General features: G+C 49.0%; 1 protein-coding gene across 1 annotated transcript in view; it reads right to left on the reverse strand.

Moving 5' to 3' along the window:
- LOC129697556 (xanthine dehydrogenase/oxidase-like) overlaps positions 1–27,090 on the reverse strand; it is a 77,502-nt gene that overhangs the window by 49,577 nt on the left and 835 nt on the right. The window contains exons 2-14 of the mRNA XM_055636224.1: positions 26,625–26,710; positions 25,456–25,513; positions 22,245–22,341; positions 19,218–19,326; positions 13,207–13,333; positions 9,899–9,960; positions 8,875–8,928; positions 6,967–7,044; positions 5,680–5,821; positions 4,494–4,586; positions 3,485–3,636; positions 2,262–2,355; positions 2,066–2,175 (exon numbers count right to left, since the gene is read on the reverse strand). Coding sequence (XP_055492199.1) covers positions 2,066–2,175; positions 2,262–2,355; positions 3,485–3,636; positions 4,494–4,586; positions 5,680–5,821; positions 6,967–7,044; positions 8,875–8,928; positions 9,899–9,960; positions 13,207–13,333; positions 19,218–19,326; positions 22,245–22,341; positions 25,456–25,513; positions 26,625–26,696 — 1,248 coding nt within the window. The 5' untranslated portion in view covers positions 26,697–26,710. The remainder of the gene's footprint in view (positions 1–2,065; positions 2,176–2,261; positions 2,356–3,484; positions 3,637–4,493; positions 4,587–5,679; positions 5,822–6,966; positions 7,045–8,874; positions 8,929–9,898; positions 9,961–13,206; positions 13,334–19,217; positions 19,327–22,244; positions 22,342–25,455; positions 25,514–26,624; positions 26,711–27,090) is intronic.

Consider the following 27,090-nt stretch of genomic DNA (forward strand, 5'->3'; position numbering starts at 1 on the left):
TATAACAACAAGGAACTGCAAATGCTGTTTAAAACCAAAGATAGACTCAAAGTGCTGGAGTAACTCAGCGGGTCGGGCAGCATCTCTGGAGACCGTGGATAGGAGACGTTTAGAGTCAGGAGCTTTCTTCAGACCTAAACCCAATAGAGATTTGGTCTGGTCTTGACTGAGTATCATCTGCAGATCTAGCTTAATCTAAACACAGCCAACTGACCCCGCACTCCAAGGTCAAAGTCTCCACACAGAGCAGGCCTGTGGGGTGTTGGGACCAGAGGTGTGTGTGTGTGTGGGAATAGGCTGTGGACAGCTGGGGAGGAAGGGAGGGGTCATTACTGCCAAGAATGTTCACACCACAGTCAGCCCGCATGGACACAGGCCACTCGGCCCATTCAATCCCTGTCCACATCCAGCATCCATCCATCCCCACTGTTACCCTTTTACACTCAAACCCACCAACCTCCACCAGATTCAACTCCATGACCACAGTTTACAGAGGCTAACGTGGACGTCTTTGGGAGACACAAGGAACTGCAGGTGCTGGTGCTGGTGTACAAAAAAATATACAAAGTGCTGGAGGAACTCAGCGGGTGAGGCAGCAACTCTGGAGGACATGGACTGGTGATATTTTAGGATCAAACCCTTCCTCAGACTTCATTGGCTTTGGGATGTGGGAGGAAACCGGAGCACCTGGAGGAAACCCTCCACGCGGTCACAGGGAGAACGTGCAAACTCCACACCAACAGCATCTGAGGTCAGGATTGTGAGCAGCCCTCCTTCAAGATGGCGCCCATTGTATTCAAGCATTTAAATCGCACCACTCTTATAAACCTCTACTCCAACAGTAGATGTACAGTCTGAAGAAGGGTCCCGTCCCGAAACGCCATCAATGCCTTCTATCCAGAGATGCTAGAGAAAAGGAATGGGCGACGTTTCGGGACGAGACCCTTCTTCAGACTGATCTCAGGGGAGGGGGCGGGACAGAGGTAGATAGGTAGTCGGAGAAGTAAGTCTGGTGGGAGAACTGGGAAGGGGGAGGGGATGGAGAGAGAAAGCGGGGGCTATCTGAAGGCTATATCTCCCACCCCCCCCTCCCTGAACGTACACCCCTCTGCTCACTCTGCGGCAACCCTGATTGGATAAAACATCGGATAGCCCTTGGTTTCTCTCTCCATCCCCTTCCCCTTCCCAGTTCTCCCACTAGTCTTACTGTCTCTAACTACATTCTACCTTTGTCCCGCCCCCTCCCCCGACATCAGTCTGAAGAAGGGTCTCGACCCGAAACGTCACCCATGCCCTCTATACCAGAGATGCTGCCTGTCCCGCTGAGTTACTCCAGCCTTTTGAGTCCATCTTACAGGAGACGTACACTGTGGACGCCTTGATTGTAATCATGTATTGCCTTTCTGATGACTGGTTAGCACGCAACAAAAAGCTTTTCACTGCATCTCGGTACATGTGACAAGAAACTAAACTAAGCTAGGATGAACTAAACTAAACTAAGCTGAACTAAATTAAACTAAGCTAAACTACCTGCTGCACCACTGTGCCACCCCTATACCAGGGCACTGATGTGGGCGGTTGAATAGCCGATGTCTCTGCCAGGAACTCATAGAAACATAGAAAATAGGTGCAGGAGTAGGCGATTCGGCCCTTCGAGCCTGCACCGCCATTCAATATGATCATGGCTGATCATCCAACTCAGCATCCTGTACCTGCCTTCTCTCCATACCCGCTGATTCCTTTAGTCACAAGGGCCACATCTAACTCCCTCTTAAATATAGCCAATGAACTGGCCTCAACTACCTTCTGTGGCAGAGAATTCCACAGATTCACCACTCTCTGTGTGAAAAATGTTTTTCTCATCTCGGTCCTAGAAGATTTCCCCCTTATCCTTAAACTGTGACCCCTTGTTCTGGACTTCCCCAACATTGGGAACAATCTTCCTGCATCTAGCCTGTCCAACCCCTTAAGAATTTTGTAGGTTTCTATAAGATCCCCCCGTGAGAATGCACAAACTCAGTGAGATTGTACATGTTACTTTGGGCCGAGAGAGGCCGCTCCTCACCTTCCTAGTGAAGGGGATCTCCACAGACAGCAGCACCTCCTGTGGCGATACGGCCGTCTTCCTGTAGCCGGTAAAGAAAGTTCCGTCCATCTTCATCACCCTGGTCGTCCCTGTGAACGGTGGTCAGAGAGGGGTTACCCAAGGTGGGGGGAGAATCGGCGCTGGAGCCTCTGGAAGCAGACTGGGTACAACCTACCTGAGGAGGCCAGGGTGAGGAGACATCCTGAGGCCACAAACAGAGGGTTGAGGTCCGAGATTGGGCTAGCCGTCATGATGTTCCCTCCAACAGCCTAGGAAGGTTCATGCAGACAATGAGTTTTGTTACTGCCACGTGCTCAGGGCTACCGGATGGATGTCAGTGAGCTTGGAAGAGCCCAGACAAGATTTACAATTATGTTTAGTTTAGTGCAGAGATATAGTGCGGAAACAGGATCCCGCACCGACCAGCGATCCCCGAACATTCGCGCAGGTCACGGGGAGAGTGCACAAACTCCGTACAGACAAGCACTCGTAGTCAGAATCGAACATCGGTCACTTTCGCTGGAAGCGCTGTAAGCCCTGTTAGGCGGCAACTCTACCGCTGCACCACCGTGCTGCCTGTTGTCAGGACTCAGTCAGAGTATTGAGTTGGAAGGTCATGTTGAAGTTGTATAAGACGTTGGTGAGGCCGCATTTAGACTATTGCGTTCAGTTCTGGGCACCATGTTATAGGAAAGATGTTGTAAATTTGGAAAGGGAGTTTAGAGAAGATTTACGAGGATGTTGCCAGGACTCGAGGACCTGAGCTACAGGGAGAGGTCGGACAGGCTAGAACTTTATTCCTTGGGAGCTCAGGAGGATGTGGCGATCTTATAGAGGTGTATAAAACCATGAAACAGGGAATAGATAGGATGACGGCACATAGTCTTTTATCCAGTCCAGGGGAGTCAAGAACCAGAGAGGGTGGAAATTGCAACCTTCACGTGGTCCGCCCTGTTTCGACTAATGCAATGAACTTGACGTGCACAAACAGAAGATCAAATAGAACAAGTTGTCCAACAACTTTAGGCTGTGCACGCCACACCAAAGAAGAAGAAGAAGAACCAGGGGATATAGTTTAAGGTGCGAGGGGAAAGATTTAACAGGAACCTGGGGAACAGCTATTTCATTCAGAGTGTGGTGGGTGTATGGAACGAGCTGCCAGAGGAGGTAGTTGAGGCAGGTACTATAACGACATTTGGACAGGTATATGGATAGGACAGGTTTAGAGGGATATGGGTCAAACCTGGGCAAATGGGATATGAAGATGGGGCATCTTAGCTGACATGGACGGGTTGGACCGAAGAGCCCGTTTCCGTGTTGAATGATCCGTTCATCTCCCCGTCCCCACTTGCTGCCTCCATTCCCACCGGCACCCCTGCCCCCTCCCCATCTCCTCACCGCTACATTGCGGATCTGTGGCCCGGCAAACCAGCGCAGCTGCTCCAACACGGCCCTGAAGATCTCCGTCCTGTATGCGGGGAGTCCGCGCGCCGCCTCCTTCAACACGTCCCCCACGTGGCTCAGGCTGCACGCTGCCCCGAACACGATCCCTGGGAAAACGCCAGAGGGGTGAACGCAGAGATAAGCCCCGGCATTCCCATCATAAACTCAGCACAGACACAGGCCCTTCGGCCCAACACCTCCATGCTGGCCCTTTTGCCCAGTGGTGCTCATTCCATTTGCCCCCACAAAGAGGTGAGGATGTGGAAAAGTCTGGCAAGTGATAGGTGGAGAGAAGTGAGGTGGGGGGGAGTTGATTGGTTAGTGATAGGTGGATACAGGAGAGGTGTGTGGGGGGTTAATGGGCAAGTGATAGGGATACAGGAGAGGTGTGTGGGGGGTTAATGGGCAAGTGATAGGTGGATACAGAGGCGTGGGGAGAGGGAGGGGAAGTTGATTAGCAGATGGGTGGAGTAAGTGACAAATGTTTGGTCCCCCTTACCAGCAAGGCCCGTGTCCCATTGTAGATGAGGAACAAGTGCCGGGGATAATTTCACCGTGGTTAGTGTGGAATCTACCCTCCCCACCAATACCTCACCGATCCAGGCGGAGGAGGGTTCTGCCCATGCCGGCGGCCTGCCCCTTGGCCGGGGGTACATCTGGGCCCGGGTTGGGTTAGAAAGGGACTACGTCCTGTCCATGGGCACCCTGGGGGATTTGTGGGGCCACTGGGCACCGCAGGGGGTTGAATGCATTCTCTGTGAGAATTGTAACATAGTTGTATTTTTATATGTTTAAATATGTTTATTTAGGACATATGTTTGTATTGTATTATGGTGGTGGGTTCCGGCTTGTTTTATTGTAGTGTAATATTATCTTTTAATAATTGAATACATTTTTTGATAAATTTAAAACAAAAACGTCACCGATGTATGGTGTACGGCAGGTGATAGAGGGCCTCACCCACCTGTATCCGTGTGTCGGGTGAAGTTCAGTTCTGGGATGTGAGCCGGGGCCAGAATCACCGGATACAACATGTTCTTCAGCTTCATCTCGATGCCTGTGGTGACGGCAGAGAGAGAGAGAGAGATGGTCAAAGTGTGCCCAGAGGGTGCCGTACCTGTACTGTCAATGCCACTCTCACCACCCATTCCCCATCCCTGGGTCACTCAATAGCTTTAGTTTCGTTTAGAGAGATACAGCGCGGAAACAGGCCCTTCAGCCCACCGAGTCCACACCGACCAGCGATCCCCGCACGCTAACACCATCCTACACACACTGGGAACAATTTACAATTTTAGCCAAGCCAATTAGCCTCCAAACCTGACGTCTTTGGAGTGTGGGAGGAAGCCAGAGATTCCGGAGAAAACCCACGCTGGTCATGGGGAGAGCGTACAAGCTCAGTACAGACAGCACCTGTAGTCAGGATGGAACCTTGGTCTCTGGCGCTGTGAGGCAGCAACTTTGCTGCTGCGCTACTGTGCCAATTGTTAATAAAGAAACTACTGAGCCCACCAGTCCTCAACTCTAACGACTCCTACAAACGTCTACAGCTGCACCGTAGTAAGCACACTGTCGTGTTGCATCACAGCCTGGTGTTTAGGGACAGCTCTGCCCAACACAGCAAGAAACTGCAGAGAGTTGTAGATGTAGCCCAGTCCGTCACACACACACAGACCAGACTCCCCACCATCGACTCCATCTACACTTCACGCTGCCTCGGGAAATCAGCCGACACAATCAAAGAAGAGGGGTATTGTTGGGAATTTTGAGAATTATAAGGAAGATGAGATTTTCAAAACAACAAGAAACGCAAGCTTAAAGTTAACTCTTGGGAAAGACAAAGATGGAAGGTTAGAGAGACATTGATTAATGGTTTATTTCAACTCCACAAGTAACTATTGTGTCATGAGGGTATAAACAATGTACAGTTGCGTTATCTTGTTGAAGCAGTTTGGGCTTGCTCACACTGTTTTCCAATGTACATCACTAAGGTCTTTTAGTAAACCGACTTGTTCGATAGACTCACCACTGATCCACAAGCTGTTTTATTTTGTGTCTGGGCCTATCTGAGTAAAGTCAGATATGGAGTACCAGTATAGTTACAAAATTCCCTCCTCCAAGGGGCAAGGTCCACACTGCCTGCAACTTACCCACTTCCGTGTTGCCAACAACCAGCCTGGCCTCAGGGTGTTTGGTCTTCAGGGCCAGCAGCTCCTCCAGGGTTGTGGGCTGAATCCAGGTGACCCTCTCTCCTCTGAAGACCAACGTACTCCGAGGAGATTCACAAAGTGCCTGAGAAACACAAGGGTGAGATGCGGAGCCAGCAGGTCTGAGTTTGCTCGCTTTCTACAAAGGCTAACCTCTCATGGAGTTTGAAACAAGCTGTGATAACAATGAGGTTTAGTTTAGTTTACAGATACATTGTGGAAACAAGTCCTTTGGCCCACCGAGTCCAAGCCGACCAACAATCACCCCGGTCATTAATTCTACCCTACACTCTAGTGCCAATTTACAGAAGGCAATTAACCTACAAGCTAGCACTTCTTGGGAGGAAACCGGAGCACCCGGAGAAAATAGTGATAGGGGGCACGTACAAACGCAACACAGACAGCACCCATCGTCAGGATTGAACCTAGGTTTCTGTCACTATGAGGCATCAACGCAACCACTGTGCCATCGTGCTGCCTGAGGTGCGAGTTGGTTGGGAGCCAGTGTAGCTCAATAGATGGGGACACAGGACTTGGTGTGAACTAGGACAGGCAGCAGAGTGGTGGATGAGCTTAAAGACCAGAACATGATGTGGAGACCATCTGCCCAATGCTTCCCAAACGGGGGGGGGGGTCACCCAGAACAGAACGCAAGGCAAGGCAGGGCACACGATTTGAGGAGCTTTGGCCAAATATCCTTCCCCGTGTGAGTGAGTGAGAAGATTGACTTGTGGGGCAGCACGGTGGCGCAGCTGGTAGTGCTGCTGCCTCACAGAGCCAGGGATCCAGGTTCGACCCTGACCCTGGGTGCTGTCCGAGCGTGGTGTTCAAACATTCTCTCTGACCACATGGGTTTTCCCCGGGTGCTCCGGTTTCCTCCCACATCCCAAAGACGTACGGGTTTGTAGGTTAATTGGCCTCTGTAAAATTGCCCCCAGTGTGCAAGGAATGGGCGTGAACATAGGATAACATAGAACTAGTGTGGAAAGGTGATGCATGGCCGGTGTGGACTCAGTGGGCTGAAGAGCCTGTGGAGTCTTTGCTTTCATACAAACAAAACTAAACAGATTAAGATGGGTGTCAGCGGTTATGGGGAGAAGGCAAGAGAATTGGATTCAGTAGATGAGAAAGAGCAGCCATGATTGAACGGCGGAGTAGACTTGATGGGCCGAATGGCCTAATTCTACTCCTGTCACTTATATGAATTTGATCTTATGAACCTGCACCTACCAGTTGCGGGGGGAAGATGGGCTCCTGAGTGGGATCCAGAGGCAGGAACTCGGACGATTCGAAGAGTTTGGGTGATTTCTGCGAGAGGGGAGAGAAAGTGTGTTAAACAAAGCAGCAAATGTCTGAAGACGGTCAGAACCTTTCCCCAGGATGGAGAAATCAAATTATACAGGGCACAGCTTTATGCTGAGGAGGGGTCAGGTTCAAGCTAGTGTGCAAGGCAGTATTTTCACACAGAATGGTGGTGGGTTGCTGGAACGTGTTGCCAGAGGTGGTGGTGGAGGCAGATACGATAGTCGGGCGTAAGAGGCTCTTAGACATGCAGGAATGGAGGGATATGGATTAGGTGCAGGCAGTTACGAGATGGTTTTGGTATCATGGTCGGCACCTGTCGGCATATGGAAGGGCCTGTTCTTGTGCTGTCCTGTTCAAGGTTCTATCAGACACAAAGGACTGCAGATTAGATAGAGCTCTAGGGGCTAGTGGAATCAAGGGATATGGGGAGAAGGCAGGCACGGGGCTATTGATTGGGGACAAGCAGCCATGATCACAATGAATGGCGGTGCTGGCTCGAAGGGCCGAATGGCCTCCCCCTGCACCTATTTTCTATGTTTCTATGTTTCTAGACGCTGGAATATGGAGAAAAACACAAAGTGCTGGAGGAACTCAGCGGGTCAGGCAGCATCTGTGGAGGGAATGGACAGAAGATATTTTGGGTCAGGACCCTTCTGCAGGAAATGTTGAACACTCGGCCATCCAGGCAGTGGCAGTGAAGACTTTCAGCATGAAAGGTCCATTGAAGGTGGAAGTAGATGAATATTTGAACAAGTGTGGAATTGAGGGTGTTGAAGACTGGGACAGGAGAGGAATGGAGGCCATCAATGGTCAGACAAGATGATATTGAAAGACAGGGACTCTCATCTGCTCCTATTCTCTTGTGTCTCCCAACATAAATATTCACTGTTTCTTTCCTCGGTCTTGATTGATAATATTACCTGATTTGATTAGATAGCACGCAAATAAAAGCTTTTCACTGTCCTTCAGTACATGAGACAACAATAAACCCTCATGTACACACACACACACACATACACACACATACACACACACACACATATATATACACACACACATACACACACACATATACACACACATACACACACACACACACACACACACACACACACACACACACACACACACACACACACACACACACACACACACACACACACACACACACACACACACACACACACACACACACACACACACACACACACACACACACACAAATACACACACACACACACATATATATACACACACACACACACTCACACACACACACACACACACACACACACACACACACATACACACATACACACACACACACACACACACACACACACACACACACATACACGCACACACATACACACACACACACACACACACACAAACACAGACACACACACACACACACACTCTCTCACTCACACACACTCACACACATTTCTCTCTCTCTCCATCTATCTATTTCTCCCCCCTCCTTTTGTCTCTTTGTCTGTCCTTTCTGTCTCTTTTCTGTTTTTCTCTCCTTCCCCTCCATTCTCTGCCTGTCTCTTTATCTCTCTCTCCCTTTCCCCCTCTCTTTCACCCTCTCTCCCTCCTCTTTCATCCTCTCTCTCTCTCTCATCCTCTCTTCCTCTCTCCCTCTCTCTCTTTCTCTCCTGTCTCCCCCTCCCTCGCCCCCTCCCTCTCCCTCCCCCTTGCAATGGTGTGCAGGTGCCATGCATGGAAGGAGCCATGCACAGCTTCATGCGGGTGTGTGCAGGACTGTCAATGCGCCCATGCGGATGTGGCGATGGTGATGCAGGACGTGCTGCAACAGTTCCTCACCTGTTCCTTGCAGCATCTCCCGCTGACACCAGCTCCTCCACAGCAGCTCGATGACTACACGGGAAAATCAAACATGTCTTTAACCATATAACCATATAACCATATAACAATTACAGCACGGAAACAGGCCATCTCGGCCCTACAAGTCCATGCCAAACAACTGGTCCCAACAGTTAGTTTTATAAAGCAGCCATGAACCTTGCTCTGTGTTCAGGAAGGAACTGTAAAAAATGCTGGTTTAATACCAAAGATAGACACAAAATGCTGGAGTAACTCTTACGAACTTCACTCTATGTTCTATGTAGTTTATGATTGATTGAAAGATGCAGCACAGAAACAGGCCCTTGGGCCCATACGTTCACACTGGTTTCTATGTGATCCCAGTTTCTCATCCACTCCCTACACACTAGGAGCAATTAACTTACAAACCCGCAAGTCTTTGGGATGTGGGAGGAAACCGGAGCACCCGGAGGAAAACCTCGCGGTCACAGGGAGAACGTGCAAACTCCACACACACAGACAGCACCGGAGGTCAGGATCAAACCCGGGTCTCTGGCGCTGTGAGGCAGCGGCTCTACCCGCTGCACCACTGTGCCGCCAGCTCTAAGTTTGTTTCCTCTCCCGCACTGATGCCACCTAACACCTCTGCCACCCTGATGAATGAATGTGTCACTGCCCCTCTATCACCACTGGCCTTCTATCACCAGGACCACAGGGATGGGAGTCACCCCCTCACTAGTGGGCAATAAATGCCTCTCCTGCCTCCCACCCCATGCCCTCCATGACAGGAAACTGCCCATTGGTCTTTGCAACAGGGATTTGGTGAGGAAATATGGACCGGTCTGTGAAACCATCCGTAGATGGACACAAAATGCTGGAGTAACTCAGCGGGATAGGCGGCATCTCAGGAGAGAAGCAATGGGTGACGCTTCAGGTCGAGACCCTTCTTCAGACTGAGAGTGTTCTGTGGACTACAGTGTGACTACAGGCTGGTTACCTGGCTCCAGCTGTTGGTGTTTCTTACCTGGGCAAAGGTGCGGTATCCCTCCACGATGGGTCGGTAGCCCGTGCAGCGACACAGGTTTCCTGCAAGGCCAAGACACAAGAGACAGTGGGGAACAGGCTCTGTACCGGGAATACAGGGGGGAACAGTGCGGGGCGGACACTGGGAATCCAGCACTCCAACGACACTTGGTTTCAGGCGTGGGGCCCACAACATTGTACACACGGGTCACTCAGCTGTATTGTTGCTTCTGCTTCTCCCCGCAGATGCTGCCTGACCTGCTGAGTGTTTTCAAAATTCTCCCATTCTGTGGAAAATACCCAGCTGTAGGCTGAGAGGAGATTTAAATGAGGTGAGAGAGACAGACATGCACACGCACACACACGCATGCACACGCACACACACGTACACACGCACATACACGCATACACACGCACACAAATGAATATGCATGCATGCGCACGCTCACATACACATGCACACACACGCATGCACGCACGCACATGCACATACACGCGCATGCATGCGCACGCACACTCACGCACACTCACACACACGCACCCACTCACACACTCACAAACCAACACTCACACATTCACACACTCACACATTCACACTCACACACACACCCACACACTCACGCACACACACGTATACACACACCCACAAGCACACACATACGCGCGCACACACACAAACATGCACACATGTACACACATGCACACACACACACACACACACACACACACACAAACACACACGCACAACATGCACACATGCACACACGCAAGGAACTGCAGGTGCTGGAAGATCGAAGGTGGACAAAAAGTGCTGGAGGAACTCAGCGGGTCAGGCAGCATCTGTGGAGGGAATGGACAGGCGATGTTTTGGATCGGGTCCCATTATTTAGAGAGAGAGAGAGATGAGAGATGGATGGCAAGAACGTATAAGAACGGGGTCAAATCTATCGGACATTTAAATCAGTGGAAGGGTTTTGAGGAAAATGGCAGAATGGTGTGGAGCCAGAGGGTGGGTGGAGCACACTACTTGACAGGGCGCTGTTTAGTTTAGTTTAGAGATACAGCATAGAACAGGCCCTTCTGTCCACTGGGTCCATGCCACCCACTAGTTCTATCCTTCTACACACTAGGGTCAATTTACAGGTCAAATAATCAACAAACCTGCACGTCTTTGGAGTGTGGGAGTCACAAACAGTGACAAACTCCATACCCACACGTCTTTGGAGTTTGAGAGATAAACGTGGGCACCCGGAGAGAACCAACGCAGACACAGGGAGAACCTGCAAACTCCACGCAGACAGTGTCCGAGGTCAGGATTGAACCTGCACCCGTGGAGTTGTTGGTCAGTAGGTGGGACCATCGAGAGTGAGGGGGAGAGTGGAGAGAGAGGGGGATGGTGGAGAGAGAGAGGGAAAGTGGAGTGTGGGAGAGAAAGGGGGGGGGGGGGGAGAGAGGGAGAGCGAGGGGGAGAGAGAGGGGGAGAGGGGCAGAGAGGGGGAGAGAGGGGAGAGAGAGGGAGAGGGGGAGGGCGAGGGAGAGGGGGAGCGAGGGGGGGGGGAGAGAGCGGGGGAGAGACAGGGAGAGAGAGGGAGAGAGAGTGGGAGAGAGAGGGAGAGTGAGGGGAAGAGAGAGGGGGGGAGGGGGAGAGAGAGGGAGAGAGAGAGAGAGAGAGAGAGAGAGAGGAGGAGTGAGGGTATGTGGGTGAGAGGGAGGGAGGGAGGGGGAGAGTGGAGACAGAGAGGGAGAGAGGTGGGGAGGGAGGGAGGGAGGGAGGGAGGGAGGGGGAGAGAGGGTGAGGGAGGGAGGGAGAGGGAGGGGGAGAGGGAGAGGGGGAGAGTGGAGACAGAGAGGGAGAGAGGGGGTGGGGAGAGTGGAGAGCGAGGGGGCCGACACGATCGAGGGGGGCCATCATGAGTGCGAGGGGCATCAAGGGCTAACCGGCAAGGGGCCGCCTGAACAAAGGAGGAACCCAGCGATTCACGATGCCAGGGGGAAGGTGTATCTTTAACCAGGATGGTGATATAGTTATTTGAAGTAGTGATGAGATATTTTGGTGATTTTGTGTTATGGAGGTGGGTCCATCACTACTGCTTTGGTTTGTAAATATGACTTTTTATAATAATTGAATATATTATTTTAAATAAAGAAAAGGGGAGGACTGGATGGTGTGGGGGCGCTGCCGAGAATGAAGTGAGACCCGGCAGTCGGGAGCTTCTTACTGCAAGGTGCGGTGGCTGCCAGCAAACAGGACTGTTGCATGAACTTGTGTAACTTTGTCTGCGGCAGTGGTGTGGCGATACTTGGGTACTGCCTCGGTGATGTCTGCTGAATGATTCTACTGGGTTGTAGGTGTACAAAGCATTTCACTGTAGCTAGCTACATGTGACTATAATGTAGCATTGAATCAGTGGAACTAACTGCTGCCAATATGCTGACCTCTCACCCTCTGCTCTCCCCCCCCCCCCTCCCCCCCCACCCCCGGCGCTCTTAATGGGATGAGCGATCTCCCGAGAAACATAGAAAATAGGTGCAGGAGAAGGCCAGCATCGCCATTCAATTTGATAACGGCTGATCATCCAAACTCAGTACCCCGTTCCTGCTTTTTCCCCATATCCCTTGATTCCACTAGCCCTAAGAGAATCTAACTCTCTCTCTAAATCGAACTTTCTCATCCAGTGGATTGGCCTCCACTGCCTTATGCGACAGAGAAATCACAACTCTCTGGCTGAAAAGGCTTTTCCTCAACTCAGTCCGAAATGGCTTACCCCTTATTCTTACACTATGACTCCTGGTTCTGGATTCCCCCAATATGGGGAAAAATTTTCCTGCATTTCGCCTGTCCAACCCCTTAAGAATTGTATATGTTTCTATAAGATCCCTTCTAGTCCTTCTAACTTCCAGTGAATTTAAGCCCAGTCGACCCATTCTTTCAACATATATCAGTCCCGCCATCCCGGGAATCAACCTCGTGAACCTACGCTGCCCTCCCTCAACAGCAAGAATGTCCTTCCTCAAATTAGGAGACCAAAACTGCACACAATACTCCAGGTGTGGTCTCACTAGGGCCCTGTACAACTGTAGCAGGACCTCCTTGCTCCAAAACTCAAATCATCTCACCATGAAGGCCAACATGCCATTAGCTTTCTTCACTGCCTGTTGTACCTGCATGCTTACTTTCAGTGACTGATGTAGAAGCACACCCAGGTCTCGTTGCACCTACCCTTTTCCTAATCTGACCCCATTCAGATAGCAATCCATGGACAGGATGGATGTCCAGGGTGGAAGTGAGCGACAAGGAGCAGACTTTACCTTGGAGAGTGTCTTCGATGTCCTCCAGCGTGGGGTTGAGGTGGTTCCGTAACAGCGTGTACATGGACATGACCATCCCTGGGGTGCAGAATCCACACTGGCTGCCGTGGGCCTTTGCGATGCGCTCCTGGTGTGGGAATGAAAGCAGAGATGTCATGCAGGTAGCTCGATCACGCACGGAAACTTGGATAGAGTGGATGTGGAGAGGATGTTTCCACCAGTGGCAGAGTCTAGGACCAGAGACCACGGCCTCAGAATTAAAGGATGTTTCTTCAGGAAGGAGATGAGGAGAAATTTCTTTAGTCAGAGGGCGGTGAATCTGTTGAATTCTTTGCCACAGAAGGCTGTGGAGGCCAAGTCAGTGGATATTTTTAAGGCAGAGATAATAATAAATAATAATAATAATAATAATAATCTTTATTTCGGACTCAAGGTCCAGACAAGGGGCAACATTGCATTAAAAATGCATTGCATATCAAATATCATAAATATATATAAAATCATGGTATATCACATAAAAACATCATCATTTATATTTAACAAAAACCCACAATACTTGTTAAAAATCCAGATTAAAAGATGATCAATGTCCTACAATGAGACAACGATACCAGTGTCTCCACAACTGGGATTCGTAGAGTGTAGTGCTAACCCTTATGTTTGTCAAGGCCACAATAAGCACATTTTTACAGTCATTTATCCTGCAAATGAATTTATACATGTGGTGTCTTAAGATAGCTTCTAAAATACTGACTCCACACCATCTAGGTTGCCTTAGCAGTGTTCTCATGGCATCGTTATATGCCACCTTTAGTCTCTGCATACTTGTCTTTAAATAGTTCGACCACAGGTGTGCAGTGTAGAGTGGTGTGCAGTATGCTCTAAATAGCGACATCTTCACCACATCTGCACACGCACCAAATTTACGCAAAAGAATATTCGCCTGTACATACAGCATGCGTCGTTGCCTGTAAATATCCTCATCACCTGTCATTTGTTCTGTAATAATATGCCCTAAATATTTTATCTTATTACAGACACTAAGATTGTTGTCAGACAATTTAAAACAGGATATTTTAGGCATTTATCCTCTTTGGTTCTACAGACCATAACAGCACTCTTACTAGCATTATATTTAATGTCATGTTCCACACCATACACGGAACATATAGTAAGGAGCTGCTGGAGACCAGCGCTAGATGGACTAAAGACCACAAGATCATCTGCATACATAATATGGTTCACTAAAATATTACCAATCACGCACCCAGTGTTACAGGCCTTCAATTTTTTAGACAGATCATCAATATATAGATTAAAAAGGACTGGGGATAAAATTCCCCCTTGGCTAACACCATTGCTAACCCCAAATGGGGCTGAGACCCTATTGCCCCATTTTATTTGCATAGTCTGGTGGGCAAATCAGTAGGCCAGAATTCTAACAATATAGATAGATTCTTGATTAGTACGGGTGCCAGAGGTTATGGGGAGAAGACAGGAGAATGGGGTGAGGAGGGAGAGATAGATCAGGTGTAATAATTGCCTATCAACTTCTGTACCAGGGTCTCTGTCTGCATGGCTCCGAGACTGTGCATCGTATCTAATCGGTTTGATTAGTTGAGTTTAGTTTAGTCCATTGAGTTGAGTTTAGTTAATTGTCACGTGTACCGAAGTACACTGAGGTATCAGGGTTTATTGTCACGTGTATCAAGGAACCATCCTCTGCTTCCTGATACTGCCTACATTGGAAACAGTTTACAATTACGTACAACACTTTATTCATGATTTTAAGAGATCCGTAATGATTGTGTCACGGCGACAGGAAAACAGGAAGACAAAGGGGGCAGTTGTTGAGCAAATGAAGTGAGGGGGGTGAACACAAAATGGACAGAGTGCTGGAGTAACTCAGCGGGACAGACAGCATCCCTTGGGAACTCGAACGTGGTGACGTTTGGGTCGGGATCCTCCTTCAGTCTGATTGTGTTCGGGGAAGGACAAAGCTGGAAGAGAGGTGGGGCTGGGCCAAAGCCTGGAGAGTGATGGGTGGATACAGGTGAAGTGGGGGGGGGGGTCTGAATGTAGATTGTTTTGTTCAAAGTCCAGAGATGAAAAGACAAAAAAGTGTCAGATCAGGATAGAAGAGGTATGAAATGTGAGGCAGGAATAGTCAGAGAGTGATACAGCGTGGAAACAGGCCCTTCCAACCAACTTGCCCACCCTGACCAGCATGTCCCAGCTACACTAGTTCCACTTGCCTGCGCTTGGCCCATATCACTCTAAACAAGTCCGATCCATATACCTGCCTGATTGCTTCTTAAACGTTGGGATAGTCCCTGCCTCAATTACCTCCTCTGGCAGCTCGTTCCATGCACCCACCACGCTTTGTGTAAAAAAGCAAGCGCTCAGATTCCCATAAAACCTTTCACACTTTACATTCAACCTATGCCCTCTGGTCCTCGATTACTCCACTCAGCCTTCGTGAATATAGTCGGTAGAGGTTACAGGAGAATACAGGTGGATGGAAGGGGGAAGGGAGTAATGGGTGCACATCCAAGTGGAGCGCAGGAAAGAGGAGGGAAATATTGAATCATTACACCGTTGTGTTGTGAGCTAGCCAAGTGGAGTATGAGTGCTTGTGCTAACAATGGTGAACACAGCCCTGTCCTCACCAACAGTGGCACGGTGGCGCAGCGGTAGAGTTGCTGCCTTACAGCGCCAGAGACCCGGGTTCAATCCTGACTACGCGTACTGTCTGTACGGAGTTTGCATGTTCTCCCCAGAACCTGCGTAGGTTTTATCAAAGAACTTCAGATTCCTCCCACACTCCAAAGACGTACAGGTTTGTAGGTTCCTTGGCTTCAGTAAAAATTGTAAATTGTCCCCAGTGTGTAGGATAGGGCGGGTATAAGGGGTGATCGTTGGTCGGCGTGGACTCGGTGGGCTGAAGAGCCTGTTTCCTTGCGATATCTCTCGAGTCTAGAGTCTAGTCAGCTCTTTCACTCTCCATTCCCCAACGTGCTGCCACCTACTGGTAGTCTGAGCTCGTACAGTTCTTCGGTTATTGCAGGCTTGTGTTTATTTTACACACAGCTTCAGATTGCACTAAGACCTTTGGCCACACTCTGCTATTTTTGGATTTGGATTTGCCGTTGTCCTGATTGTTGATCATCGAGTAATGTTCACTCTGTGAGCTTCGTGCAAACAAGGAACGGCTTGGCACCCTGAAGGTCAGCCTGGATTTGACTCGCAATCTGTACCTCAGTTAAATAAGCGATAGGGTGTTCAAACACACAGAGTGCAGAGGGAGTTCCTTCAGCCCCTTTGTGCCCGTTTACGAAGATGTTGCCAGGACCAGAGGGTCTGAGCTCTAGGGAGAGGTTGAACAGGCTGGGACTCTATTCCCTGGAGCGCAGGAGGATGAGAGGTGAACTTATTGACATTCTTGCCATAGAGGGAGTACAGAGAAGGTTCACCAGACTGATTCCTGGGATGTCAGGACTTTCAAATGAAGAAAAACTGGATAGACTCGGCTTGTACTCGCTAGAATTTAGAAGATTGAGGGGGGATCTTATAAAAACGTACAAAATTCTTAAGGGGTTGGACAGGCTAGATGCAGGAAGATTGTTCCCGATGTTGGGGAAGTCCAGAACTAGGGGTCACAATTTAAGGATAAGAGGAAAGTCTTTTAGGACCGAGATGAGAAAATCTTTTTTTACACAGAGAGTGGTGAATCTGTGGAATTCTCTGCCGCAGAAGGTAGTTGAGGCCAGTTCATTGGTTTTATTTAAGAGGGAGTTAGATGTGGCCCTTGTGACTAAAGGGATCAGGGGGTCTGGAGAGAAGGCAGGGTTGGGATACTGAGTTGGATGATCAGCCATGATCATATTGAATGGCGGTGCAGGCTCGAAGGGACGAATGGCCTACTCCTGCAACTATTTTCTATGTTTCTATGTTTCTAAGTTTAAGATTTAGTTAGACAGGTACATGGATAGGACAGGTTTGGAGGGATATGGGCCAAATGCAGGCAGGTGGGACTAGTGTAGCTGGGACATGTTGGGCGGTGTGGGATAGTTGGTCCGAGGGGCCTGTTTCCACGCTATATCACTCTATGATTCTATGACCTCTGTGCTGGGACTCCAGGAACAAGCTTGATCTTGTCAGACGTTCAGCATACAACCATGGACATGTTGCAGCAATGTCAAAGGGCATTTGGCCCAAGCCATGTAGCTGGGGCTTGATGGGAACAGCCTGGTTAGTCTAACCTTTCTCTGCTGCCTCCATCTTTTACTTCAAGAACTTGTCCATTTGTGGAGTTGTGAGATTTGTCCATTTGTCCAGAATTGTGAGACCAATTCTGGAGTATGGTATACAATTTTGGTCGCCCAATTATAGGAAAGATGTCAACAAAATAGAGAGAGTACAGAGGAGATTTACTAGAATGTTGCCTGGGTTTCAGCAACTAAGTTACAGAGAAAGGTCGAACAAGTTTGGTCTTTATTCTCTGGAGCACAGAAGGTTCAGGCGGGACTTGATAGAGGTCTTTAAAATGATGAGAGGGATAGACAGAGTTGATGTGGATAAGCTTTTCTCATTGAGAGTAGGGAAGATTCAAACAAGGGGACATGACTTCAGAATTAGGGGACAGAAGTTTAGGGGTAATATGAGGGGGAACTTCTTTACTCAGAGAGTGGTAGCTGTGTGGAATGAGCTTCCAGTGGAAGTGGTGGAGGCAGGTTCGTTGGTATCATTTAAAAATAAATTGGATAGGTATATGGATGGGAAAGGAATGGAGGGTTATGGTCTGAGTGCAGGTAGATAGGACTAGGGGAAAATAAGTGTTCGGCACGGACTTGTAGGGCCTGTTTCCGTGCTGTAATTGTTATATGGTTATATGGTTATTTGCATTTCATAAATGTCATGAACATCACACTATCTCTGTAACTAAACTAAACTAAACTAAGAGGCACTTTAGACAGGATGATGAGGTCGGAACTTGAGGTCGGAGGTTGGAACTTTCCCTGCCTGAACATTGCTCTCCTCATAAGATACACACAAAAATGCTGGAGTAACTCAAATGGTCAGGCAGCATTTCTGGAGAAAAAGGATGGATGACATTTCGGGTCAAGACCCTTCTTTAGACTGTCTGAAGAAGCGTCCCGACTTTAAATGTCACCCGTCCATGTTCTCCAGTGGTGCTGACTGACTTGCTGAGTTACTCCAGCACTCTATCTTTTGTGTAAACCAGCATCTGCAGTTCTTTGTTTCTGAAGACTCTTATTACTACTATATTCTGCACTCTGCATCTTCTCCTTTGCTCTACCTATTGTACTTGAGTTTGACTTGTATTTGTGTATAGCATTATCTGATCTGACTGACTAGCATGCAAAACAAAGCTTTTCGCTGTACCTCGGTAGAAGGCTACAACACAGGAACAGGCCCATCGGCCCACAATGTCAGTATCATCCATTCCCTGCATATGTATGTGCCTTTTCATCAACCTGTCTAAAGTGCCTCGTAGTTTAGTTTAGTTTAGTTACAGATACAGTGTGAAACAGGCCCTTCGGCCCCTCGAGTCCACTCCAACCAGTAATCCCCGCACAATAACACCATCCTACACCCACTAGGGACAATTTTACATTTACACCAAGCCAATTAACCTATAAACCTGTACGTCTTTGGAGTGTGGAAGGAAACCGAAGATCTCGAATAAAACCCACGCAGGTCATGAGGAGAACGTACAGACAGCACCCGTAGTCGGGATTGAACCCCGGACTCTGGCGCTGCAAGGCAGCAACTCTACCGCTGCGCCACCATGCTGACCTTAAAGACTACATTTGCTGGCATCCCTCTCCACCACCTCCCCGATCTGTTTGGATAGCATGGGACACCAAGCTGTTGACTGTACCTCAGTACACGTGACAATAATAATCCTAAACCCACACTTTCATTCCCGCCTCCATTGTTCCCACTCCCTCCGGGCAGAAGGAAGACACGGCACCGGAGTGACTCACCTGGACTGGATGGAGCCGAGTGGCGGTGCTCCCGATACCCTCCACAGTGGTGATGGCGGTACGGTGGAGAGAGCAGAGGGGGGCCAGGCAGGCGTTGACGGAAAAATGTCTGGGGAGACAGAGTCAAGGAGGGACAGACCGAGCCATGTTGTCCCCACGGATTGGGAAGCACGGGGTGGCTGTGAACCAAGGAGTGGATCGTACGGCGAGCGGGCACGGAGGCTTGTAGGAAGGGGGGGGGGGGGTCACAGGATACGTGTGGAGACACCCCTCCTTGTCCCAGTGCTTGTCCACACAGCACCCTTTTATGCCCCTGTCCCACTTAGGAAACCTGAACGGAAACCTCTGGAGACTTTGCGCCCCACCCAAGGTTTCCGTGCAGTTCCCGGAGGTTGCAGGTGGTTGCCGGACGTTGCAGGTAGTGGAAGCAGGTGGGGAGACTGACAAAAACCTCCGGGAACCTCACAGAAACCTTGGGTGGGGCGCAAAGTCTCCTGAGGTTTTCTTCAGGTTTCCTAAGTGGGACAGGGGCATTATAGACATTGTGTTGTAGGTATCACAAACTACACACACCACTGGGCACAGGTTTAAGGTGAGAGGGGCAAAGTTTAAAGGAGATGTGCGGGGCAAGTTTGTTCCACAGAGGGCGGTGGGGGCCTTGAACGTGCTGCCAGGGGGTGGTGGTGGAGGCAGATGCTACGGTGGTGTTTTAAAGGCTATTATATACGTACATGGAGTTGCAGGGAATGGAGGGATATGGTGAGAGATATGAATCATTATTAGACACAGGTGAGGAGCCGGTACTGGTGGACGGCTAATGTTGTGTCTTTGTACTCGGCTTGTACTCGCTAGAATTTAGAAGATTGAGGGGGGATCTTATAGAAACTTACAAAATTCTTAAGGGGTTGGACAGGCTAGATGCAGGAAGACTGTTCCCGATGTTGGGGAAGTCCAGAACAAGGGGTCACAGTTTAAGGATAAGGGGAAAATCTTTTAGGACCGAGATGAGAAAAACATTTTTCACACAGATAGTGGTGAATCTGTGGAACTCTCTGCCACAGAAGGTAGTTGAGGCCAGTTCACTAGTTATATTTAAGAGGGAGTTGGATGTGGCCCTTGTGGCTAAAGGGATCAGGGGATATGGAGAGAAGGCAGGTACAGGATACTGAGTTGGATGATCAGCCATGATCATATTGAATGGCGGTGCAGGCTCGAAGGGCCGAATGACCTACTCCTGCACCTATTGTCTATGTTTCTATGTTTGTTTACAAAGGGTTACAAGGAAAAGCCTGGGAACTATAGACCAGTGAGCCTGACATCTGTGGTAGGCATGTAACTGGAGAGAATGCTGAGGGATAAGGATAGACAGGGGGTGATTAGAGATAGTCAGCATGGTTTTGTATGTGGGAGATTGTGTCTTATGAATCTGATTGAGTATTTTCGAAGAAACAGCCAAAAAGGTCGATGAGGGGTAAAGCGGTAGATATTGTTTATCAGGATAAGTGTGGTCACAAGGAACCAGTGTGAACGGGTGGCTGAAGGTCAGCATGCACTCAGTGGGCGTTTCCATGCTGTATCTCCAAAACTGAAATTAAAAAACAGGTCTCTCTGACCTATAACACTCTCCCGAGCCCTGCCATTTACTGTGTAAGTCCTGCCATGGGTTAACTTACCAAAATAGCACGCCTTGAACTTTTCTAGGTTCCTTTCCCTACTTCCCTCATTCATCTGGATCTTAGATAGCTTCCTTCACTGCCCATGACACCACCAATCTTGGTGTTATATCCAGACTTATTACCAATGTTAACAACACTGGTGACAAACCACAATGGAGCCAAGCACCAATCCCTGTGACACTCCACTGGGTACCGGACCTCCAGTCTGAATAACCACCCTCACAAATACCTTTCCTCTCCTGCCACCAAGCCAACGGTGGATCCATTTGGTTTAGCCCACCTTGGGTTCCATGTAAACCAACCTTCCATACCAGTCTACCATACGAGACCATGCCCAATGCCTTGCTGAGGTCCATGTAGACAATGACCACAGCCCAGCCCTTGTCAGTCCTCTTGGTGATCTCAATGGTCACAAATGCAACCAAATTTGTGTTTTTATGGGAGTGGTAGAATCTGGTGGAAGATCACGTGTACGTGGAGACAATAATTAATTAGAAACATAGAAACATAGTAAATAGGTGCATTCGGCCCTTCGAGCCTGCACCGCCATTCAATATGATCATGGCTGATCATCCAACTCAGTATCCTGTACCCGCCTTCTCTCCATACCCCCTGATCCCTTTAGCCACAAGGGCCACATCTAACTCCCTCTTAAATATAGCCAATGAACTGGCCTCGACTACATTCTGTGGCAGAGAATTCCAGAGATTCACCGCTCTCTGTGTAAAAAATGTTTTTCTCATCTCAATCCTACAAGATTTCCCCTTTATCCTTAAACTGTGGCCCCTTGTCCTGGACTTCCCCAACATCGGGAACAATCTTCCTGCATCTAGCCTGTCCAACCCCTTAAGAATTTTGTAAGTTTCTATAAGATCCCCCCAGTTGGGATTAACGTAGGATGAGTGCCAATGCAGGTTGCTTGTACATGGGACTCCCGGTGTCCAGGTCTGGTCAAGAGAGTGAGGAATCTTTATGGACAGCGAGCTCTCTGGAGGATCTTCCCCCTTTCTCCATTTCTAAGCATAAAACCATTGACAGAGGAGCAGAATTAGGCCATTTGGCCCATCGAGTCTGCTCCACCATTTGATCGCAGGTGATGTATTTTTCCCTCTCAGTTCCATTCTCCTGCATTCTGCCCACAACTTTTGACGCCCCTACTAATCAAGAACCTTTCAATCTCCGCTTAGCAAATATCCACTGACTTGGCCTCCACTGCCCTCTGCAGCAATGAATTCCACAGTGATCTCCACCAACCCTCTACCTCTTGCAATGATAACGTTGAACATGTCGCACTGAATGCCACGGTGGGGAAGGTTTTCCTCGGTTCAGGAGCAGGTGGGTGAAAGGATACACGACCTTCCCCTGGAGGGCGTTGTACTTGGAGACCATCACGGTGCAGGAGCCGCATCCTCCCTCTCCGCAGCCGAGCTTGGTCCCCGTCAGGCCCACTGACGCTCGTGTTAAGGAAAAACGTGGTCAACAGGCAGGGCCGGCAACAAGGACCCATCGCGGTGCTGCCCGCCAGGTGCCGGTGGCTGCTGCTGCTGCCCAAGGTGCGTGGGTGGGCATCATCAAACAAGCGGGGGACTTGGACCACGGATACCCTCGGAGGAGGAGCCGCCCATCGTGGGAATGGAGATGGTGGATTAGATTGTACCGGGCTAGGCTGTGTCGCGACACACCGACAATGTAAAGTGAAAACTGGTCATCAAAGGAGGTGGTCAGATGGTTTACACTGGAGATACCTCATCCAGTGGAACCTGTGGGGCAGGTGGGCCAGTCATTTACAGAGGATCTAGTGGCCAGTGGTGGAGTTTACAGATGGACCATTGAACCACCGGTGAAGGTTTACAGATGGTCCAGTGAACCAGTGGTGGAGTTTACAGATGGACCAGTGGTGGAGTTTACAGATGGACCAGTGGTGGAGTTTACAGATGGACCAGTGGTGGAGTTTACAGATGGACCAGTGGTGGAGTTTACAGATGGACCAGTGGTGGAGTTTACAGATGGACCAGTGGTGGAGTTTACAGATGGACCAGTGGTGGAGTTTACAGATGGGCCAGTGGTGGAGTTTACAGATGGGCCAGTGGTGGAGTTTACAGATGGGACCAGTGGTGGAGTTTACAGATGGACCAGTGGTGGAGTTTACAGATGGGCCAGTGGTGGAGTTTACAGATGGGCCAGTGGTGGAGGAGTGGTGGAGTTTACAGATGGACCAGTGGTGGAGTTTACAGATGGGCCAGTGGTGGAGTTTACAGATGGACCAGTGGTGGAGTTTACAGATGGGCCAGTGGTGGAGTTTACAGATGGGCCAGTGGTGGAGTTTACAGATGGACCAGTGGTGGAGTTTACAGATGGACCAGTGGTGGAGTTTACAGATGGACCAGTGGTGGAGTTTACAGATGGACCAGTGGTGGAGTTTACAGATGGACCAGTGGTGGAGTTTACAGATGGACCAGTGGTGGAGTTTACAGATGGGCCAGTGGTGGAGTTTACAGATGGACCAGTGGTGGAGTTTACAGATGGACCGGTGAACCAATGAAGGTTTACAGTTGGACCAGTGAACCAGTGACAGTTTACAGAGGAACCAGTGATGGAGTTTACAGAACCAGTGGAGACAGCGATGGAGGTTCTAGAACCAGTGGAGCCACTAATGGGGTTTATGGAGACACCAGTGGAGCCAGTGATGGAATTTACAGAGGAACCAGTGGGCCAGTGATGATGATAACTAGCAATGGGTTGATGAAGTTTACAGTGCTGGAGTGTGTGGAGCTGGTTCACTATATATTTGCATTATGTGTTATTCCACAATGGGTTTTCCCTGCCACGTGCTAGAGCAGGGTTGTTTTTGAGTTTGGAGGCATGAGTCCTGTCCACAGGGATCAGTGTTGGGTCCCTGTTGTTTGTCACATGGTCATAATCTGGAGAATGTCGGTGAAATTAATATTATGTTTGCAGATGATACTAAATTTGGCAACACAGTTGTCACATAAGAAGATAGACACAAAATGCTGGTGTAACTCAGCGGGACAGGCAGCATCTCTGGAGAAAATGGATTGGGGATGTTTCGGGTTGAGACCCTTCTTCAGACTGAGAGTCAGGGGAAAGGGGAATGGGAGATATAGACGGTGATGTGGATGTAAATGAATGGAAGAAGGTTGTGTAAACTTTAAACAGGATATAGATCTGATGGGAACATGGACAAGGCAGTGGCAGGCAGCATTTAACTTGGTCAATTGAGTCAACTCAAACCAGGCAAAGACACAGTGAATGTCAGAGGAGTGGAACAGAGAGAGAGCTTGGACTACAAGTGCATCGCACACAATACAAAGTACATTGCTGATTGCTATTTAGGAGAACGACTCGGATGTGGTGATATGGGTTGTAGGTTTTCGGATTAAACCAGTGAACCATGAAGAAGGTTTATCTATTATTACAATGTAAACTTGATCCATTGGTCCAAAGGGCTAAGGAAAGGCAGCTGGGGTTTATTTCACATAGTGCAAAGTGTTGCAGATAAGGTGGGAATAAATAGGGCGGGACTTACACAGTAAAATGAGGAAGGTTGCAGAACAGAGAGACCGTGAAGTGCAGGGGCAAGGTTGAAACAAGGTGGTGACCCCGGTTGACAGGGTAGGCAAAGGAGGCATCGGACATGCTTTCCTTCATTGGTTAGGGCATTGAACCCAGTCACAGAAAGAAGGAAAGATGCAGGTGTACAAAATAAGATGTGCTGGAGTAAGTCAACGGGTCAGGCAGCATCTCTGGAGAACATGAATAGGTGACGTTTCAGGTCGGGACTCTTCTCCTGACTGAAGAAAAGTCCCGACTCAAAACGTCACCTATCCATGTTCTCCAGAGATGCTGCCTGACTCTCTGCATTACTCCGGCACTTTGTGTTTTTCACTGGATACAGGAGTAGGGTGGCATGATGACACAGCAGTAGAGTTGCTGCCTTACAGCTCCAGACACCCGAGTTCAATCCTGACTACGGGTGCTGTCTGCACGGAGTTTGTACGTTCTCCTTGTGACTGTGTGGGTTTTCCCCGGGTGCCCAGGTTTGCTCCCACACTCCAAAGACGTGCAGGTTTGTAGGTTAATTGGCTTTGGTAAAATTGTAAAATTGTCCCCAGTGTGTGTAGGATAGTGCTAGTGTGTGAGGGTCGCTGGTCGGCAAGGACTCAGTGGGCCAAAAGGGTCTGTTTCAGCCCTGTATCTCTAAACTAAACTAAACTACAGATAGACACAAAATGCTGGAGAAACTCAGCAGGCCAGGCAGCATCCCAGGAGGGAAGGAATGGGTGATGTTTCGGTCGAGACCCTTCTTCAAAGATAAACTACAGCTGAACAAATCGTTACCAAGACCACATTCGAGGAAGTACATACAGTCTGGTTACCCTGTTGTAAGGAAGGATGCTAATAAACTGGAAGGGCTGGGGGAGCTGGGAATGTTCAGCTGACCCTGAGTGGGACCCTGAGTTAGGAGCGTCTAGTCCCGCACCTCCCCCCTCTTTCCACATCCGTAACCCGCGGGAGACGCCAATAGCGAGAGGCAAGGATACATTTTCTCCTCAGGTAGGTTATCAGGTTGAGTTCAGGGTCCACATTCCTCTCCACCACCTGCAGGCAATGAAGCAAACACAGCAGAACAGATGAACATGCCTTAGTATCGAGCAAAAACTCTTTATTACATTCAAGGTTCAAGTTACAAGGTTCAAGTTTATGCACCAATTAAGATACAGTGAAATAAGTTACCATGCAGCCATACAATCAAAAAGAGCACAATACACAATAGAATTTAACATAAACATCCACCATAGTGGAATCAACATTCTTCACTGTGATTGTAAGCAATAACGTTCAGTCAATCCTCCTGTATTTCCCCCTTTGTTCCCTCTACATGCCTTCCCTCTTTCAGTTTACACGCCAGGTAAAGAATGGCCCGCTGGTCGCTTAAGATGGCCGCCACGACTCTTTGAGCAAGTGAGTTGAAGAGGCTGACAAACATTCCGCGAGGAAAAACGAACGCTGCGTTTCCTCCTTAAACGAGTGACCCCACTTAGTTTGAAAAGGTGGCCAACTTGTTTCACATTATCCGCACCAGAGGAGCAAGTGGGGTGGTCTAGAACAAGGGGAAGTGAAGGTAATGTACAAGGAACACGTTCTCATATCCATTGTGACAAACACCAGGATCTTACATGTTTCAATCATGAGAGGAATAGGTCATGTAGATGCACAGAGTCTCGTGCCCTGAGTAGACGCATTGAGGACCACAGGACATAGGTTTAAGGTGAAGGGGAAAAGATTTAATAGGAATCTGAGGGGTAACTTTTTTCACACAAGTGGGTGGTGGGTGTATGGAACAAGCTGCCAGAGGAGGTAGTTGAGGCAGGGACTATCCCAACGTTTAAGAAACAATTCGACAGGTACATGCATAGGACATGTTTGGGGGGATATAGACCAAACACAGGCAAGTAGGACTAGTGTAGGTGGGACATGTTGGCTGGTGTGGGCCAGTTGGGCCAAAGGGCCTGTTTCCACACTGTATCACTCTATGACAGTGTGAGTTTCAAGCTCATATCACTGGAAATAATGAGAGATGGGGAGATGCGATAGGAATTGGAAAACAAGACGTCATTTTGAACTGCAATACATCCAGGTCAGGACCCAGAGTAAACATTTCATTCTCTCTACATCTGTTATTGATTCAGGACCCTGATGCTCCACCGACCTTGTGTCCATTGACATAGAAAACCAGTTCATCGCTCTCCGATGTCGTGGAGCTCCCCCCACCATCGTTCATTCTCCGAGTTGTTTCTAAGAATAATACAACAGGATATTAGTTTGCAGACAACACCGTTGCGGAGGGCCAGATGAGACGGAGTATAGGAAAGAGGTGGTGGGAGAACTTAGTAACATGGTGTCACGACAACAACCCCTCCCTCAATGTCAGCAAGATGAAGGGGCTAGTTATTGACTTCAGGAAGCATGGCGGAAGTGGAAATGGTTGTGAACATCAAGTTCCTTGGCATTAATATTACCAATGATCTGTTGTGGACCAACCACATTGATGTGACAACCAAGAGGCCCCACCAACGCCTCTACCTCCTGAGGTCATTGGGCGTCTCCAGTGACTCTTACAAACTTCTACAGAAGCACCGCAGAGAGCATGCGGTCGGGTGGCATCACAGTTTGAT

Source organism: Leucoraja erinacea, chromosome 5 (assembly GCF_028641065.1).
Source record: "Leucoraja erinacea ecotype New England chromosome 5, Leri_hhj_1, whole genome shotgun sequence".
NCBI classification, from domain to species: Eukaryota; Metazoa; Chordata; class Chondrichthyes; order Rajiformes; family Rajidae; genus Leucoraja; species Leucoraja erinaceus.